This window comes from Fundulus heteroclitus, unplaced genomic scaffold (genome assembly GCF_011125445.2).
Source record: "Fundulus heteroclitus isolate FHET01 unplaced genomic scaffold, MU-UCD_Fhet_4.1 scaffold_53, whole genome shotgun sequence".
Lineage (NCBI taxonomy): Eukaryota > Metazoa > Chordata > Actinopteri > Cyprinodontiformes > Fundulidae > Fundulus > Fundulus heteroclitus.
The window spans coordinates 871,254-890,654 of NW_023396956.1; the positions used below are offsets into that span (position 1 = coordinate 871,254).

The following is a 19,401-nucleotide window of genomic DNA, read 5'->3' on the forward strand; positions in this document are numbered from 1 at the left end:
TTTTTGCCTGTGTCAACTGAGAAAACACGAGAAAGAAACAAGTGATAACCTTTGATTAATGTTGTCACTTCAGGTTGTGATCAACTGACGGTCTGTTTTAGAAAATAAAGTGTAACTTATACTATCTTCCCTTTTTGCCCAAGGTAAACTTAGTTTGAGTTGTCATGAAAAGCACATGTTGAAGTATACACACATCCCACGTAATTTCTATTCTTACAAGAGTGTGAAAACACACAGGAAAATGCCTATGTCACGTTGAGAAGATGCTTGAGAACATACCAAGTACAGTTGGTGACTCAGGGGTGACGTCAATAACCACCGCCTCCACAGAAGCCTGAAGCTGCTGTTGGACACTTGGAAGGTCAGTGAATTCGGACACAGAAAGAGCATAACTGGGATCGTTGGATACTTTCTGTAATTCTCTGATGTCAGATCCTCTGCTTCCAATTGCGAAGATCAAGACACCCATCTGCTTGAGAGCATCAGCTGGTGCATCGACGTTGTCAAAAGATCTTCCACCACTTAACAATATGAGGACTTGTGGAACTCCTTCAGGCCGTCTGCTTCCAGCAGAGGCAGTGAAGACATTATCCCTCAAGTACTGGAGAGCTGCTCCAGTGTTGAGGGGTCTTCCTCCTTTGTGCCTCAAACCCCTGACAGCATCAAGGATCTGGCCTTTTGTCATGTACGTGTTCAAGAAGAACTGGGCAGCTGGATCCCTGCTGTACTGAACCACCGAGACACGGTCTTTGTTGTCATCCACACTGAGTGTCTCTACTACTCTTTGGACAAAGTCTCGCATTGCTGGGAAGCCAGTTCTAGTTCCATCAGATCCATCCAGTAAGAACACCACATCCCTTCCTGGGTACTGTCTCACAACTAGGGAAGATGAAATTTGGAACATTTTGAATTTCAAGTCATGGTTTCTTCCAATACGTCAGATAATGAATGCTAAGCTCCGAATTATTAATTAGTGTTGTATGCTAGTAAAACACTTTTTAGACTGCAGCTTGCTGACGTAGGCTTAGCAAACTAAACATCAACTCACTTCCAACTACATCCTATGAGACCATAGAAGGTGAAATGTGTCATTTCCTTACCAGTCACTGTTGGTGCCAAAGGTGTAGAGCTTGCTTGCACTGTCTCAATGACAGAGGAGAGCTGTTCTTGGACACTAGGGAGATCGCTAAACTCAGACACTGAAAGCGCATAATTTGGCTTATAGGATACTTTCTGCAGCTCTCCACTGTCAGAGGTCCTTGTTCCAATAGCAATCACAGAGATGCCCTGCTGTTTTAGAGCAGACGCTGGGGCGTCAACATTGTCAAAAGACCTTCCCCCAATCAGCAAGATCAACATTTGTGGAACACCTTGCAGATGCCTGCTGCCCGAGGAGTTTGTAAAGACATTGCTCCTTACATATTGGAGGGCTGCCCCGGTGTTGAGGGGTCTTCCTCCCCTGTGTCTAAGCCCTCTGACCGCATCCACAACATCCTCTCTTGTATTGTACGTGTTCAGATAGAAATGGACTTCAGCTTCTCTGCTAAACTGGACCACAGAGACACGGTCTTTGTTTGCTCCCACATTGACTTTTTCAACCACTTTTTCAACAAAATCACGCATGGCTGGGAAGCCATTCCTTGTGCCATCAGAACCATCGAGGAGGAATACAATATCCTTTTTGCCTGTGTCAACTGAGAAAACACGAGAAAGAAACAAGTGATAACCTTTGATTAATGTTGTCACTTCAGGTTGTGATCAACTGACGGTCTGTTTTAGAAAATAAAGTGTAACTTATACTATTTTCCATTTTTGCCCAAGGTAAACTTAGTTTGAGTTGTCATGAAAAGCACATGTTAAAGTATACACACATCCCACGTAATTTCTATTCTTACAAGAGTGTGAAAACACACAGGAAAATGCCTATGTCACGTTGAGAAGATGCTTGAGAACATACCAAGTACAGTTGGTGACTCAGGGGTGACGTCAATAACCACCGCCTCCACAGAAGCCTGAAGCTGCTGTTGGACACTTGGAAGGTCAGTGAATTCGGACACAGAAAGAGCATAAGTGGGATCGTTGGATACTTTCTGTAATTCTCTGATGTCAGATCCTCTGCTTCCAATTGCGAAGATCAAGACACCCATCTGCTTGAGAGCATCAGCTGGTGCATCGACGTTGTCAAAAGATCTTCCACCACTTAACAATATGAGGACTTGTGGAACTCCTTCAGGCCGTCTGCTTCCAGCAGAGGCAGTGAAGACATTATCCCTCAAGTACTGGAGAGCTGCTCCAGTGTTGAGGGGTCTTCCTCCTTTGTGCCTCAAACCCCTGACAGCATCAAGGATCTGGCCTTTTGTCATGTACGTGTTCAAGAAGAACTGGGCAGCTGGATCCCTGCTGTACTGAACCACCGAGACACGGTCTTTGTTGTCATCCACACTGAGTGTCTCTACTACTCTTTGGACAAAGTCTCGCATTGCTGGGAAGCCAGTTCTAGTTCCATCAGATCCATCCAGTAAGAACACCACATCCCTTCCTGGGTACTGTCTCACAACTAGGGAAGATGAAATTTGGAACATTTTGAATTTCAAGTCATGGTTTCTTCCAATACGTCAGATAATGAATGCGAAACTCCGAAATAATTTAAAAAATCATACATCTCACACAAATTCTGTCGTTGTAAATCTTTTAAAATTTATATGTAATTGGCTATGTCAAGGGAAGTGCATTTTAGGGAATATACCAAGTACAGTTGGTGACTTTTAGTAGGGATAGAGTATACTTTTTAGTAATGTTAACTGAGAATTTAAAGACTGTTTCACTCTCGATTTGTCTCAAGCTGCTTTATTTGTTATAAAGAAGGTAAACTTTGTATAAATTATCTTAAAAGGCATACTTTTAAATAAAAATATTCCACTAAGATTTACCCCTGCATTAGTTTTAAACTAAATAAACTGGTCATGTGGAGAACACTCTTTATTAGAACAGTTATCCATAGTTACATCTGTGTTAATATAAATAACAACAGTCTCATTGGAGGCCTGAGGTTTATATTTGACACTGGGAAGGCCAATGAATCACTCAGAGATCAAGACACCTCCATGTCAGGATCCCCAAGGGTCTTATTACTTATTGTAGCTCTATGGGGATTCTACAGCCTTTTTGGTACTTTTAGTATTGTTTATTCTCAGGTCCTTGTTTCTGTCATTATTTTAGTTTTCTGTTTCAGTATATCTATTAGATTCTGTTCCTGTTTTGGTCATCTTCTGTTCATTATGATTTCAATAGCTCTGTTAAATCTTTGTTCTCTTGATGCTGTTACTAAGTTTAGTTAGGTCATTTCTTAATGCCTGGGCATTCTCATGTTTCCTTGTTTGAGTCGGTTCTGCCTCTGCCCCTGCCAGTTCGTTGTCTTCCTCCCCTTCTGCTTAATTGCTTTACCCATTTGACCTGTTTAATTTACTCCTTTCATCCCCTCCCCTATTTATTCAGTGTGCTCCACCATAACCAGTTGTCAGGTCCTCCATTGTTGTTCTCAGCTGTAAGCATGCTTTTATATTATAAACAAATCATCATAACCCAACATCCGACTCTCAAGCTCTTGTCTCTGGTTTGGTCCTATCACTATCAAATCAAACCTGACACCTGAGGAACTGGTTAGAAAGTTCACTTTACCTTTGGCTTTTTGCAAAATTAAGAGAAGTAAAGCACATTAGTATCAATTGAGAACTACCTGTTTCATATTTTCCTCTGTTCTGTGACTTTTAGATGACAAGTCCTATGCTAATTTCATTCCATCTTTCTTTCAAAACTGGTGAGAGAAACTCTGAATGTCTCCGTATGACCAAGACGTTTTGGATAACATTATTCTCCCAAAGTTTTAAGAATAGTTTGTGGGTGGCCTGTTTCTTTTACCTAAGTGACACGACAGCAGTGCACTAGGTGTAGACCATGATGAATGAGCAAGTAAGGTGTGGATGAACCTAATTTACCTACACAGACTCCAGATTTCCCAGACCTATAAAATATCTTCAGATAAATAGACTCAGGCCTTCTAGTCCAACATTTTATGCCCTTTACAAACACACTTCTCAAAGGGTATTTAACTACAAACTACAAAGTAATACCATAATAAACCCTACGGGTTAAGAATTTAGGCATAACTCAAGAGAATGACTGTATATGCAGACACAGACACATGTTAGATGCAGATGATCTGTCTTACCTTCTGGAGATTCCTGACTTTTCATTCCAGTAAGATGTCTTATTAAATTTTGCTGAATGCGAGGCAGATTTTGAAAGTCAGGGACAGAGTAGGTGTAGTTTGAGTAAGATGAAATGGACTGCATTTCCGCTGAGTTTGACAGTCTTGATCCAATTGCAAATATGACAACCCCCCCACTTTTTAGTGCCCTTGCTGGGCCTCGTGGGGAATCTCTCGACCGGCCACCAGCCAATACGACAAGTATCTGGCTGGCACTTTCGTTATGTCGCCCTCCAGCCTTTGAAACAAAAACATTATCCTTTACAAACTGTAGCGCTGCCCCAATGTACTGAGGCCGGCCACCTTTGGGTTTGAGCCTTGCAATGTGTTGGAGAACATCGTCTTTTGTGGTGTAGGCATCCAGACTGAAACTGATCTCAGCATTGTTGCTATATTGCACAACAGCAACTTTATCTTTTTGCTGGTCTAGATCAAAAATCTGAACCAGGTTTGCAATGAATTCTCGAATACTGCTGAATCTACTCCTTACATCATCAGACCCATCAATGAGGAATACAATATCTCTTTTCATCGTTGAAGTTGAGCCTAGGAATGTGAATAATCAAATATATTTGTTAGTTCTGAGATAATAGTCACCAAAATATAGACAGTGCAGCGTTCTTTCTTTTAAATAAGAGAAATATTTCCACTTACCAACACCTGAGCTGATAGAGCCTCTGAGAGTGGCTGTGACTGACAACACCTGTTGTCTCACAAGTGGAAAGTCAGATGACTCCTTAACAAAATACCAAGCTCCTGGAGCTAACTGCTCCATCTCAAACCTATCTGCTGTGTTCACTCCAACAGCAAATACAGCAATTCCAGCATTTTTACACCTTTCCACTGGGCCCAAGACATCATCCTCTGACTTTCTCCCACTAACAACAATCAGTACCTGTGGGACTCCCAGGTGGGCTCGGCTTCCAGATGAAGCAGTGAAGACAGTGTTTTTCACAAAATCAACGGCTCTGCCGGTGTTTACTGTGCCACCTCCTCTCAGTTTCACATTCCTCAAATGATTCAAGGCATCTTCCTTCAGTGGGTATGTGTTCAAGATAAATTCAGCAGTGGGCTCTGTGCTGTATTGGACCAAAGCTACTTGTGCTTTACTTGGCCCAATTTCTAGTGTATTGACAAAGTCTATGACAAACTCTGAAATTAGTCTTTGATTTTGTTGCATGTCATCAGATCCATCAAGGAGGAACACAATATCAGCTTGCTGTAGTTCTGCTTCTACAGCTGTAGAGGTTTCTGAAATGTGTAAAAGCACATAAATGAAAATTCAAAACATTAGAAAAGAAAATGACCCATCAGCCACCTCAAGAGCTGTTTTTCTTTTCTTCTTACCAGTTGAGAATTCAGTGATTTCTTGCGAGTCCCTCAATTTGTTTTCCACAGATGCATAAATGCTTTGCAGGTTATCATAGTTTGGGACATAAAAATAATGTCCGGGTGTGTAAGAAATGGTTTGCATTTCTAGCGTATCTGCATTCTTTGTTCCAATACTCAAAGTCTTTATCCCCTTGGCTTTTAGCATCTCTGCTGGTCCTCTTACATCATCTCCAGACCTCCCACCACTGAATAAATACAGATACTGAGAAGCCAGATCAGCTCCTCTGCCTCCAACTGAAGCAGCAAAGACATGGTCCCTGACAAAGTCCAGTGCTTTACCAATGTTAAGAGGTCGTCCCAGTTTATGCCTCATGGTTCTAATGGAACTGAGCACGTCGTTCTTGGATGAATAGGAGTTCAAGTAGAAATTAGCTGTGGCGTCACGGCTGTATTGAACAACAGCCACCTGGTCCACATTTTGACTCACATTTAAATTGTCAACTATTCTTTGAATAAAGGCTCGAATTTCTTCAAAGCCATTTCTTGAGTCATATGATCCATCAATTAGAAAAACTACATCGCTTTTCTTTGAATCTGCAACAAAGACAAGAAGTACATATTAAAAGCAACAGAGTTTTCTCAAGTTGAAGTTCCCAGCAGATTTCTTTTTAAAGTGAGTTGTAAAGAGAAGGACAGAGCTTACCAAAACCTACTGAATGCGCAACATGATGCGAAGTCTCTCTCAACAAAGACAACACATCCTGCTTGACAGTGGAAAGTTCTTCGTAGTCGGTAACAGAGAGAGCATATTTGGGTTCATGAGATATTGTCTGTAGCTCTAAGGTGTCTGCATCACTTGTCCCGATGGCTACTATGGTTACTCCCATTTCCTTCAGCATTCTGACTGAGGTTCTTATGTCATCCCCAGATCTGCCACCACTCAGCAGGATTAGTATCTGTGGAGTGCCCTGCTGGATCCTACTTCCAGACTCTGGAGTGAATGCATATTCTCTGACATACTGAAGAGCAGCTCCAATGTTTTTAGGATAACCTCCCTTGTGAGTCAGACCGTTCACTGCTTCCACAACGTCACTCTCTGTCACGTAGCGACTCAGGTTGAAATCAATCTCGGCTGTGTTGCTATACTGGACCACGGCCACGCGGTCTGTGTTGATGCCAATGCTTAGGCCTGTCACTATTCTCTGAACAAAATCTATAATGTCAGGGAATCTTCGCTGGGAATCATCCGAACCATCAATCAAAAACACAACATCCCTGCTGCTGGGATCTGTAATCAGATAAACAAGTTGGCTGAAGATCAGCTTAGACTGCGCAGCGTTCTTTGACTAAATCAGCACTGACTGTTTAAACTGAGCTAAGCACTCAAACAGCTGTGAACATGGTGAGCAAGCTGGGTAATAAAGTCTTACCAAAGGAAGCTGTTTTGGGAACATACTTCCCACTCTTCTCAGTGGATGAAAGAATTTGTTGTTCAATGTCTGACATGTCAGACGTGGATTCCGTTGCAAGGAAAACATGACTGGCTTCCTGGGAAATGGACTGCATCTCAAGGATGTCTGCATTTTTTATTCCCACCACAAACAACGTCACACCAATGCTTTTCAAGTTTTCCACAGCATTTCTGACATCGTCACTGGACCGACCACTGGTTAGAAGAACCAGGTACTGGGGGACTCCTTGTTGGCGCCTACTTCCAGAGGAAGCTGTGAAAACGTTTTGCTTGACGTAATTCAGAGCTGCACCTGTATTGCGACTGCTGCCACCTTTATTTCTCAGGCGTTTTAAACTGTCACCAACTGTCTGTTGTGTTTTGTGCGTGTTCAGGAGAAACTCAACAGAAGGTTCGTTGCTGTACTGAACCACAGAAACTTGATCTTTCCCCTCGTCCACGTTGAGTTTCTCCACCATCTGCTCAACAAAGCCAAGCACTTGTGTGAAGTCACTCAACATTTCATCAGTAGAATCCAGTAAAAACACAATATCTCGTTGCATGAAGTCTCTTTGTTGCGTTTGACCTTAACAGATATGAAATAGCAAAAGACAAAATGTAAGGTTAAAGGCACGGGTGGATTCTTTTCAAAGCAAAGTTGTGTAAAGTAGTCATGAGCTGTAAGTTCATCACCAAAAACTGTTATCCATAGTTGACCTTTATGAGGAAGAATATCTACTAGGTGTCCTGCTCACTCCCTCTCATTTTTTTTTATTTAATCCTGGAAGGATCTGTGACATCTCACAACACGCAACAGGTGAAAAAAACATAGCAAAGCAAGTGTTAGGATACAAGGACCAGAATAAATGTTTACTGTGAGCAAGATAGAACATGTCTAATATGAAAAACATCTGGTTTTTAAAACATTTTTTCCAATAAACTACTTAAACCAGTTTAGCAACTGTTCATAAATATTTTTGCCATATCAGTAATCTCAATATCCAAAGAAAATTAATACGTTCTTTATCCTTGCATTTCTTCCTTAGGATTTTGTAAAAATTATAATGATTATATATATAATTATTCATTTGGCAGAAGTTCAGGGTTTCTTTCTGGGGAAACCATGTGAGCCGGGAGCCGTTTAGCTAAAGCTAGATGATGATAAATGGAGGTGAAATGGGAGGTGGAGGGTGTGAGGATTCAGCCTGTCGTAGTGCTGGTAAGGGATGCTATTTAGGGATTCCAACTGTCCTGTTTAGCTGGGATGTTTTGAAACAAATAAAGTGTCTCTTTTTCCTGTTTATTGAGTGCAGCCTAAAATTTTGTATTTAATAACACTAGATAGAACTCCTCGCCTTCTTATGTTGCTGCTTTATTGTGCATTCCAGCCAAATGCAATTAAGGCGAACTTTCCGTGTCAGTTTCTTCTTCTTTTGCTTGCTTGACATTTCGTCAGCAAGTCGCGTGGCTAATGGGAACAACGCTTCACTGCCTCATCAAATAGGAGGAGCTTCTATCCGCTTGTTGCTCGCTGGTTCAACTCAACATGGCGGACCTGGGTTTCAGCGAGTCACTGTGCTGGATTTAATGTGGAAAGCCAAAAAACGGCGTTGGCATTCATGTGTCTTTGCTTCGTCTTCTCTACCATGGAATGTACTCCTGGGTCAATGTGAGCTTCTGAGCTTTCTGTGTCTCTGCTCTGTCTTCTCTAACATAGAAAGTACTCCTGGGTCAATGTGAGCTTCTGAGCTTTCTGTGTCTCTGCTCTGTCTTCTCTAACATAGAAAGTACTCCTGGGTCAATGTGAGCTTCTGTGCTTTCTGTGTCTCTGCTCTGTCTTCTCTAAGCCCCAGTGGGTGGAGGCAGATGAGCGTTCACACTGAGCCTGGTTCTGGTTCTGCTGGAGGTTCTCCTCCCTGTTAAAGGGGAGTTTTCCTCTCCACTGTCGCTTCATGCATGCTCAGTATGAGGGATTGCTGCAAAGCCATCAACAATGCAGACGACTGTCCACTGTGGCTCTACGCTCTTTCAGGAGGAGTGAATGCTGCTTGGAGAGACTTGATGCAACCTGCTGGGTTTCCTTAGAGAGGAAACTTTCTCACCAACCTGGAGGATCTGATGGAGTCTGACTTTGGAAAGAACCTTGATGATGATGTGTAACATGAACTGGCTCTATATGAATAAAATTGAATTGAACTGAATTAAATCACCGGTCGCATCATTCACGTGTGGTGTGAACGCGCCATTATAGAGACTGTGATCAGGCTAAAATATCTGTTCCCCAAACTCCCGCTGACAAAAATTTTACAAACAGGAAAAGTTGGGGTGGGTCAAAGTAGAACGGGATGCTTGTTGAGCTTCTTTCGGGCTTGTCTTAATCAAACTTGTTGCTTGTTTCCCTCATAAGATCTGGCAACACAGCACGGCAAAGCTGTGCGTTTCTGATGAAGCTTGACAGAGTTGTAATCTGCTCCCACCCTGATGAAGCTGTCCTGATTCTGGCAACACTTGTGCTAATTTACTGTGATGTGAAATTAGTCCATTTCATATAAAACTTTACAAAATGTTTCCCTCTCTGAGTTTCTTGAAATATCTGGTCTCAGAACAAGCAGAAGACCTTGTAGAAATTGCCTCTCCAACTATTTTATAAAACAACAGTTTTATACAGATTATTTCAGCTGTAACATTTATCATCTCAAAGTATGTTTTTACTAACTTAAAAACATGGATAAATCTATTTGAGCAGTCCTCTGGACGGTTCCTTGTTGAAACATTTAGTCTCTTCTCCAAGAGACCTCCTCAGTCTGAGGAGTTCCAGGTAAAATCAGCCTTATCAGCAGTTTACCTGGAACTCCTCAGTCTGAAGTCGTCTGTTCCAGATGAGACGGAACGTTTCAACAAAGAAGAAAACGTGAAGAGGACCTTCTCAATTATTCTACCTGGATTATTGAGATGAATCAGGACATTAAAAATAGGGAGCAAAGTTCACTCCTGATCATTTTATTGAGGAGCCGCTCTTTAGGTATCAGATTTACGAGGATTCAGTGCTTTGAGGGATGAGCAGTCAGAGAAGTTACTAACTGCTCTTAAAAATGTAAATAGTCTTACCTATACCACTCAGTGCTTTTTCTCTGAGCTGTTGCCGTGGCACTCTTTTCACCAGTGACACAAGCTGTTGATGAATGCTTCCAATGTCATCAAATGAAAGGACCGAGAAGGCATAGGAAGGATTATGTGCAATCGTTTGGAGCTCTAATATGTCAGCAGTTTTGGTTCCAACACAGAAGGGAACAACTTTTTCCTCTTTTAGATCAGCAGCAGCTCTTGTAACATCATCTTGAGATCTTCCTGCGGTCAACAGGATCAGTATCTGAGGGACACCCTCCATATGCCGACTTCCTGAGGACTCTGCAAAAGCGTTCCTCCTCACATGGTCGAGAGCTGCACCAGTGTTTCGTGGCTGGCCCCCTTTATGGTCCAGCTGTCGGACTGCATTAAGAACGGCTTGTTTATCCGTGTGGGTGTTCAGACTGAAATGTGTCTCTGGATCTCGGCTGTACTGAACCACAGAAACACGGTCTTTGGTTTCACCAACACTGAGAGTTTCTACTACTTGTTGGACAAAGGTTTTCATTGCTGGGAAGCCACTCAGTGTGCCATCTGATCCGTCCAACAGAAACACAATGTCTCTTTGAGGAGACTCTAGTTCAACTAGGAGAGAATGCAAGTTTAGCCATTAGAAACCAGAAATCAAAGCTGCAAACAGTTTAACAAGGCAAAATAAGTTGGGAGGGAAGTTCTAAGAAGCTTTATGCAGTAAAAAAGTATTCAGTGTCTAAATACTTTGGACAGCTTGATCAAGAAGAATATTGGGAAACTTAGAGGGAATATTCCTCTTTCTCCACTTACAGGAGGAGAAAACCAAAAAATAACTTGAAACTAATAATCAGTCAATGATGTGTTTATCATTGGCTCAAGGAAGAGCTGCAGAAGCAAGAGAAATCCCTTAAAAGATTCAAGAAGAAAATGAATGAGAGCCAAAAAAGAGACAATGCAACCTTGATGTTGCATCTTCCAAAAGAAACTTAAAGAGCATGAAACTGATCGACTGATGCTCTCAGAAGATGATGCAGTTTCATCGGCCTTCAAAGTCTGCAGGATCGCTGGTAGAAGAACCAGCAGGTAGTGAGAAAATCTCAGCTATGAATCTGTGACTCTTCTTACCCACGCCAGAAGGAGGCTGAGTTTGTATTTTGGCCTGGATGAATGCAGCCATGTCAGGCTGAATGGACCGAAGTTCACTGAAGACAGGCAAGTTGACATGAAACCTGGAGGAGGAGGCAATTTTCTCCAGTTCCACTTGGTCAGCCCATTTCATTCCAATGGCAAAACAAAACACACCAACTTGCTTCAGGTCCAAAGCAGCCCTGGAGACATCGTCACTGGACGTGCCACCAGTCAGTAAAACCAGCACCTGAGGAACTCCCTCCAGGCGTCTGCTACCAGCGGAGGCTGAAAAGACACGGTTTCGCACAAACTGCAGCGCAGCGCCAGTGTTTCTAGTTCTTCCCCCTTTATGGCGGAGCGCTCTGACCGCAGAGATCACTGCCCTTTTGGTTTTGTGACTTGTCAGGCTAAAGTAAACCGCGGCATCGTCGCTGTACTGTACAACAGCGAACCGAACCCTGTCTTCTCCAACGTCCAGGTCTTCTGCCATTCTCCTGACAAAGTGGCGGTAAGCCGGAAGTCCGTTTCTGGAGTCGTCTGACCCGTCAACGAGGAACACTATGTCCCTCTTACTGCTGAAAGTGTCAACTGGTTGATACATAGATAGAAAGAGTGGTCGTGAACTGTTGTACGGTCAGGGATATTTACATGTACAAACAGCATGAAGCTCAGGAGTTCATACCAGAACTACAGAAAGATCAATGTGAAAACTTTAAAATAAAATGACAACAGAGCTGGGGATGTTCAGCTAAGAAGAATCATGAATGGATCAGAAACAACAGAAATATAGACGATTTTATCCCAACTTTGTATCAGTTTATGGACTAAAGGAAATAAAATACCTTCAAACGCTACTTGAAAACACATGCTGTTCTTACCTACTAAATCTGAGATTCCATTCTTGGTTTCCTGATTGTCTTTGTGTATGTTCAGTGCAGCAAGAACGTGTTTTTGGACCGTGTTTAATTGGGAGAAGTCAGGGACCTTGTATATGAAGCCGGGTTCAAATGCAATCATTTCCAAATCTGCAAGGTTAGCATCTCCCACTCCAACCCCGACTGCCACAATTTCATGTTCTTGAAGAGCAAACGCTGGTCCTTTCACACTGTCTGTAGATGCTTTACTTGTTAGAATGATTAAAATCTGAGGCACTCCTTCTAGTCTTCTGCTGCCCGTGGAGGACGTGAAGACCCTGTGCCTCACAAACTGGAGAGCCGCTCCAACATTAAGCCGCCTCCCACCTTTGTGCGTTAAGTTATCAATAGCATTCAAGTTGTCGTTTTTTGTCTTGTGGGAATTTAGATAGAAGTTTACTTTGGTGCTATCAGCAAACTGAGCCACAGAGACTCTGTCAAGGCTCTCGTCAACATGGAGGCGTTCCACTATGTTTTTGACAAAGCGCTTTATGTCTGCAAATCCATCTCTGGTGTTATCAGAGCCATCCAGCAGGAACACAATATCTCTTTTTACAGCATCATTTTGCACTACGACACAGATAAAGTTTTGTTATTCTGATCAAGCAGCAAACATCAGAAAAAGCACTGTTTTTCATACATCGGCTTTAGCACACCAAGGAGGAAAAGTTGTCTGTCTTACCTTGCTGGAGGGCCACTGCCAGCTGGTCCTTGGGCAGGGAAACATAGGCGTTGACCTTCGATGGTATGGTGCCAAGTTCAGTGAATTCCCTCACATTAAAAGCAAAGGAAGGGTTGTGTGAAATAGCCTCAATCTGCCTCTTGTCTGCATTCTTGACACCAACACCAAACGGTACAACTCCGTCTGTCTTCAGTTGACCAGCAGGTTCTTTTACACTATCCATGGATCTGTCCGCAGCCAAAACGATCAGAAACTGGGGGACGTTTTGAGCCGCCCGGCTGCCACTGCTTTCAGACATGATAGTGGACTTCATGTATTTCAGAGCGACTCCTGTGTTCAAGTTGCGCCCGCCGGCCAGAGTCATCTCTCTTACAGCTCTTATCACCTCTTCTTTGGTCTGATAAGAGTTGAGGTAGAAGACTGGAGAGGGCCTCTCACTGTGCTGAACCACTGAAACGCGTACTCTGTCGATCCCAATGTCAAGGGGTTCGATCACTGTGAGGATGAAATCCCGGATGTAGCGAAAGTCTGCTCGGACGCTGTCTGTGCCATCAATCAGGAAAGCCACGTCTCGTTCAGCTCCAGTTAGACCCTCTTCTGAGGATGCACACAAAGAATCATTTTAGGCAGTTAGGCAAAGTTTAGTACGTTCATGTGTGTTAGACAATGGGAAATGGGAAACTAACCTGTTTTATCGACTTCTATAGCGCCCTGCACGCTTATTAGGCTCGGCACGATAACGTCGGCCAAGGCTGGTAAGTCTGAGAAGCGTCTTTGGTGATAAGCCATATCTTCAACAAATGCGATTTTTTTCATCACTTCTTGGTCTGCTTGCCCAGAGGTGACAGTGAAAGTCAAAATGTTATCCACCGCCAATCTGTCAGCTTCAGCGCTGGTATCATCCTGGGGTGTGCCACCTGTGATCAAGACCAACACCTGCTCAGCTTTCAGGGGCTTGCGTGAGCCAGCTGCTGGCTGGAACATGTTGTTCAGAGCATAGTTCATCGCCGCTCCTGTATTTAATACTGCGCCTCCAGTCAGAGTGAGTTGAGAGATTTTGTCCACAATATCTTTCTTGTTGGTGTAGGTGTTCAAGTAAAATTCAATTCTAGGACGCTCTGCAAACTGCACGAGGCCAATCTGGACATTATCAGGGCCTATGTTCAGCTGGTTGACGATGTTGATCATGAAGTCTTTCACAAAGGGCAAATTACTGCTGCCCAGGTAGTTTGAGCCGTCCACAAGGAAGACGATGTCTCGAAACATTCTCTGCGTCTGCACTGTGGTGATCACCACATCTAAAGAAAAGCACAAAGGGACAACATTACTTCAATATGAGCAACATCTTATGATTTAAACTAGAGCTGAGCAGTTTTAGTCCTGATGGGTGTTCAGCTGGTTTTTACTTACCTGGTCATTTGCTAATTTCTTTTTGTGGCATTAAATTACTAATCAAAATTAAAATGTATTTGTGATTAATGAAATCATTGACTATTAATTTCCAGAGATCCAAACGTTTCTGTCACAACTTCACCAACTTTCAAGGTGCATGAAGAGCATAAATGAACTGAAAACTTCAGCTACGTTTGAAGGTTCAGGTGCAGACTTTGACCAAAGCATTTGTGCTCGTGGCCTTCTTCAGGCTCATTCATGACTGTCAAAGTTTTCTCCAAACCTTTAAGTGTTGCTGAAGTTTTCATGAACGACTCTTAAATTGCAGACAATATTTATTGTCACTGCGCCCACAAGTCCAGGCCAAACTCAGAGAATATGACCAGTTGGGGCTTTTCAAACTCAGGATCTATTACGCCCCAAAGTGAGAATCCTAAGCAACAGTCTACTTTTATTTTGGGAAGTAGATACTGTGTGGATAAAATTTGTTACATTTCACCTTTACTGTTTTTGTCTCCTTTTATTGGCTGGGATGTAACAGTTTGCATGTATTGATCACAACTTAGAAAGATGTTCACAGTACTGAGCAATGATAAGATGAGGCATTACCTGGATCAGTGGGCAATTCCACAATCGTCCCAGAAAGAGTGGAGAGGGCATCGGTTATTTCCCTGGCGTTGCGAAACAGTTGTCTGAAGTCCTTTGCCATGAAGACCATTCTGTCAGAAAAGGCGATCTCCTTCAGTTCCTCCTCAGCAGCTGCCCTGGAGCCTGCAGCCAAAGTCAGGACACCCTGCCCCTTTAGAGCCTGAGCCGCTTCCGCCACGCTGTCACTGGACCTTTTACTGACAATAAGCAACACAAGTTGGGAGACGCGCTGACGGCTGCCCTTCTCTGGTCTCAACATGTTCTGCCGCACAAAATTTAAGGCGGCGCCGATGTTGATGGTCTGACCCGGTCTTGGTCTGAGAGTAGCTGCAGAATCCAAAGCACTGAGCAAAGACGCCTTGGTTGAGTGGCTGTTGAGGTCCATCACGAGTCTTGGAGCGGTGGAAAACTGGGCAATACCCACTTGGACAGCATCTGGACCGATTTCCCTGGCGCTGACAAACCGCTTGATGTAGTCACGCAAAGCGTTGACGACCGCCGTTCCCATCGTGCTGTCGAACAAGAAAATGACGTCTCGTTTTCCAGCTGCTACAACTGAAAACAGAAGAAATAGTGTTTATTTTAACATATGTCTTCATTTTACTTAAAGTCCTGTAAAGACATTTATGAAAAGGTAGACGTAAGCTGGACTTGCAGACTTTCACTTTGTCATTATAAATAAATAGATAGTGAATCTTGTTTTGCTCAAAATGGTGAAACGATGAAATAGTAATAAATTACAAATTTCTATATAAAATCTTGTAGTTATTTTAAAGAAAATCCTCAAAACAGAGATCTAAATATTTCAACACACACAAGCATTTATTAAATGTGAAAAATTTCATTTATTATTGATTTCTACTTGTTTTGGACGTTATTTTTACATCGCTGTGCTGAATCATGTAATTTTGGGTTTCATTTCTGTTTTTGAGCATTATCTGACTTTTTAATGTAGAAGAGTGTTGTGATGACATCTGGCTGCAGTATCAGGTCTGACATTTGATTTAAAGTCCCTAAAACAGTAAAGTCCAGGCCTATTCCTGTTTAATATGTGGTTAACATACTTGTATTTTAGTCTCTAAGTTGTTATCCTGAAACCTGATAGTAGTGGTTGTGTTGGTGACTCTGTAAAGTGAAACTTCTGCTGCCAGCCAAAGCAGCTGTTTGAAATGTCCTTAAATGTGCCGTTTCATTAGAATAACGGGTAACAGTGATCATTTCTTTTTTATGGTGTCATAATATTCTGATGCCCTTTAAACTTTAACTGATGCTTGAACTGCTTCAGACCAGGCAGCGATAAACTAAGTGGTGACAGCATGTGGTCACTTCCTGTTATTTCCCTGCAGACAGGACAGCTGAGGGACTCAGTGATGGGCCCTTTAGGCCTCAGGTACCACAATGTGCTCCAGGCTGCTTGGCCCTCCACCGTCTGCGGTGGCCAGCCTCATCTTTGCAGTGGGGTGTCGGGGAAGTGGCATCGGGACTTGTGGCGCCAACAAGCGGGCCAGCTGGTGAAGATGGGCATGGAGTGTGTGGAGGCGGTGACTGAGGAGAGGAGGAGAGGTGAAGCTAAAGGCCATCTTGGACGACCCCTCTCATCCTCTTCACGAGGCAGCTCAGGAGCTCCTTCCGCCACAGACTCGTCCATCTGCCAGCTTCAGAGAGATTTAGAGGCTCCATTATGCCTCAGCCATCAGGCCACAACACCACAGCACCACACTGAAAGAGCCTGGTCCCATTTCATCTTAGACATCTAACCGTTTGTAAGTGATTATTATCAGTTGATGATGTAAAGATGTGTTAAAACTTCTACAATACTTCATCTCTCCTTTTTTACATGTGCTCTGTGCTGCTGAGTCAACCGAACTTCTCCCTATGGGGGATTAATGAGGCTAAATCTCATCATTGATTATCATTGTTGAACCTGCTGTACCTGCATCTGACACACATGATGTAATAATTCCCCTCCCCAACCACCGAACCCCAGCAACACTTGAAGAGGTTACCTACCTTCAGGGAAATCAGTCACAAATATTATGCTGCTCATTGCCACCTTAATGGAGCCTGCAAACTGCTCATCAGTGGTTGTCAACGCTCTGAAATTGGCTGCTTTCAGGACCAAACTTTTATCTGTGGCCACCTCGTCCAGATCTGCTGCAGCATCGTCACCAATCGACACCCCTAATGTGATGACACCGGCCCTCGTGAGGGCCCGGTGAGCGGCACCGGTGTCATCAGTGGACGCGCCGGCACTGACGATCACCAAAACCTGGGGTGTGCCCTCGTTTGCCCGGCCCCCGGCCGATTCACTCAACAGACTCTCAGCCACTTCCTCCATGGCGGCCCCCAGGTTCGATTCATCGCCACCTGAGAAGGTCAGGCCCTTCACCGCCTCCAGGACCGACGATTTCTCATAAAAGCTATTCAGATAGAACTTTATTTCTGGGTCGTTGTCGTACTGGACCAGGGCCACCCTAATTGCGTCCCTGCCCACAGAGAGGCGCTCAATGACTCTCGTAACCCAATCACGTACATAGGGGTAGTTAGCTGCTCCAACGTTCTGTGATCCGTCAATTAAGAATATTAGGTCAGCTGTTTCTGGTGCTTTAAGGAGAGAAAGAGAAAAAAGAGAACAAAATGGAAACAGTGAAAGCAAATATTCTAGTGAGACAGTGACAAAGACATCAATCAGGGAACTCAAGTTAGCAAATCATTGCATGTGTGAAGTAACAGTCAGAGTGGATGAATAAATAACACTGCAAAACACATCATACTGCATGTCGGCTGAACCAAGGAGATCTCCTACACTCTGCCATTTAAATAGTCCTAATGAAAAATAATCAAGATATTGATAGCTTATCAATATAAGTGTTGATAGCTTATCATATTATATAGTTCAAAATATGATCATTCATAGTTTCAGGATTCAACCTGAAACCCTTTGTCTTTGTTGGTGTTTCGGTTCTATCGGCCTCCCAGTAAATCTGTTTATCTGACGTTCTGCAGGATGCAAGAAAAAAAGCTACCAACAAAAAGAAATGCAGCCCCGTCCAGGCTTTGATGTCTAAACTACATGTGGAGATAAATCTTTATCAATGAAAGCGGTTCTTAACATTATACTCTGAGCTACAACTTCTATGGGAAAGCCTGTTTTTGTTTTCCCCTGGCTTTTGGAAAAGTGGGATTAGATATAAAATTCTGTCCAGCAATACTTTTTCCTTTATTATTTATTAGTTGGCACTCTTACAAATTCTGCAATTGAGATTTAAGATAAGTTTGAAATCAGTTAAATATGGAAATAAATCAAGTTGTGGTTATTTTTTGAGGATTGCAAGTCAAGAGGAAATGCATCCTCTATAAAATACTATAGAAATATTTAGATTGTACTATAATTTTAGAAATGTTTCTAAATGTCTCAGCTCCGTTGAGTTCAGCCGTCCCATGCAGACTCTTGTTACAGACCACAGGTGAAGTGACCAGTCATGAACCTGTGGATCATCCTTGGAGCCTGCATGCAGATTAAATCTGATTTTGTACATCAACCATTAGATTAGTTGCTGCTTTATTCATAATCACCTTTCCTTCTACTGATACTGCCTATTTAGGCCTTTTACAACACGTGCTTCCTGCCCAGATGACTGGACATCTTCCAGGACTACAGCAGCTCAAGGATGATTCCAACAGGTTGATAACTGTTTCAAATACTGAGTATTTAACATGTTTCACAAAGACATTGTGACTGATAAAGACAGACAAACATGTGCAGGACACATAAGCAGTGGTGCATGGTTAGCTATGGTTAAAAGCTCATGACTGATATCTGGTAACGTTTTCAAGAGTAAAAGCATCCAGGAAATCAGGCTTCCAACCAAAGGTTTGTCGGATTAAATGGTGTTAATCTGAGGCTAAAGCTTTGTCAACCAGCTTGTGGTGTGCCTCAGGGATTAGTCCTCTACTCCCTTCTCTTCTCATTTTCACAAGGACATTTTATTATTTCTTTGCAAATAATATTCAACTCCAGATGCCAGAAAAACCCACAAGTTCCACAAACCTTTTCACAAGTTATCATTCTGGAAACATGTACTGGCTAGCCCGACATTTTCCATGATGATGAATCTGAATTAACTCAATTTGACACTTTTTCCCCCTCAGCTGTTTGTTTTTTTACCTGGAATATATTCTCTCTTTTTAACGCTCATCTTTACAACAAAAAACTTACGTCCGCTTCAAATTGTCTCCAACTGGATTAAAACGGTGCAACCAAACTCTTCAACAGATTAAAGAATACATGTCAGGCTGCTTGAACTGGTTCTGTAGGACTCCTTATTGATTCTTTAAAATCTTTTTAGCCCGTCTTTAAAGCCTGAAACTTTAAATATGTTGGACTTTTTGACGTAGTGTTTATTGCCCTGAGATCCACCTGACCACCAAATGTAGCCTTTTTTAAGTCTTTCAAATTGCAGATTAAATAATAAAAAAAACAAAAACG

General features: G+C 42.7%; 2 protein-coding genes across 6 annotated transcripts in view; both read right to left on the bottom strand.

Moving 5' to 3' along the window:
* col6a3 (collagen, type VI, alpha 3) overlaps positions 1–19,401 on the bottom strand; it is a 97,959-nt gene that overhangs the window by 69,213 nt on the left and 9,345 nt on the right. For 3 of the 5 annotated variants that reach the window (XM_036132663.1, XM_036132660.1, XM_036132664.1), the window contains 4 exons: positions 16,923–17,516; positions 14,874–15,467; positions 13,559–14,170; positions 12,873–13,469 (listed from right to left, as the gene is read on the bottom strand). In XM_036132663.1, coding sequence (XP_035988556.1) covers positions 12,873–13,469; positions 13,559–14,170; positions 14,874–15,467; positions 16,923–17,516 — 2,397 coding nt within the window. The remainder of the gene's footprint in view (positions 1–12,872; positions 13,470–13,558; positions 14,171–14,873; positions 15,468–16,922; positions 17,517–19,401) is intronic. The other 2 variants (XM_036132662.1, XM_036132665.1) reach the window with 2 other exon arrangements.
* Positions 6,153–12,861, bottom strand: LOC105920851 (collagen alpha-3(VI) chain). The gene is made up of 4 exons (XM_036132698.1): positions 12,155–12,861; positions 10,158–10,760; positions 7,030–7,635; positions 6,153–6,887 (listed from the first exon to the last, which is right to left on the bottom strand). The coding sequence occupies exons 1-4, from the start codon at positions 12,291–12,293 to the stop codon at positions 6,268–6,270; spliced, it is 1,968 nt and encodes a 655-aa protein (XP_035988591.1). The 5' UTR covers positions 12,294–12,861; the 3' UTR covers positions 6,153–6,267.

What these genes read in the sequence shown, in the direction of transcription:
- LOC105920851 (XM_036132698.1), bottom strand. Translation starts at nt 12,293, where the DNA reads ATGATTGCATTTGAACCCGGCTTCATATACAAGGTCCCTGACTTCTCC. An exon ending in AAAAGCACTGAGTGGTATAG is followed by an intron (nt 7,636 to 10,157) that starts GTAAGACTATTT and finishes ATATCTGTTAAG; the next exon opens with GTCAAACGCAACAAAGAGAC. An exon ending in TCCCAAAACAGCTTCCTTTG is followed by an intron (nt 6,888 to 7,029) that starts GTAAGACTTTAT and finishes ATCTGATTACAG; the next exon opens with ATCCCAGCAGCAGGGATGTT.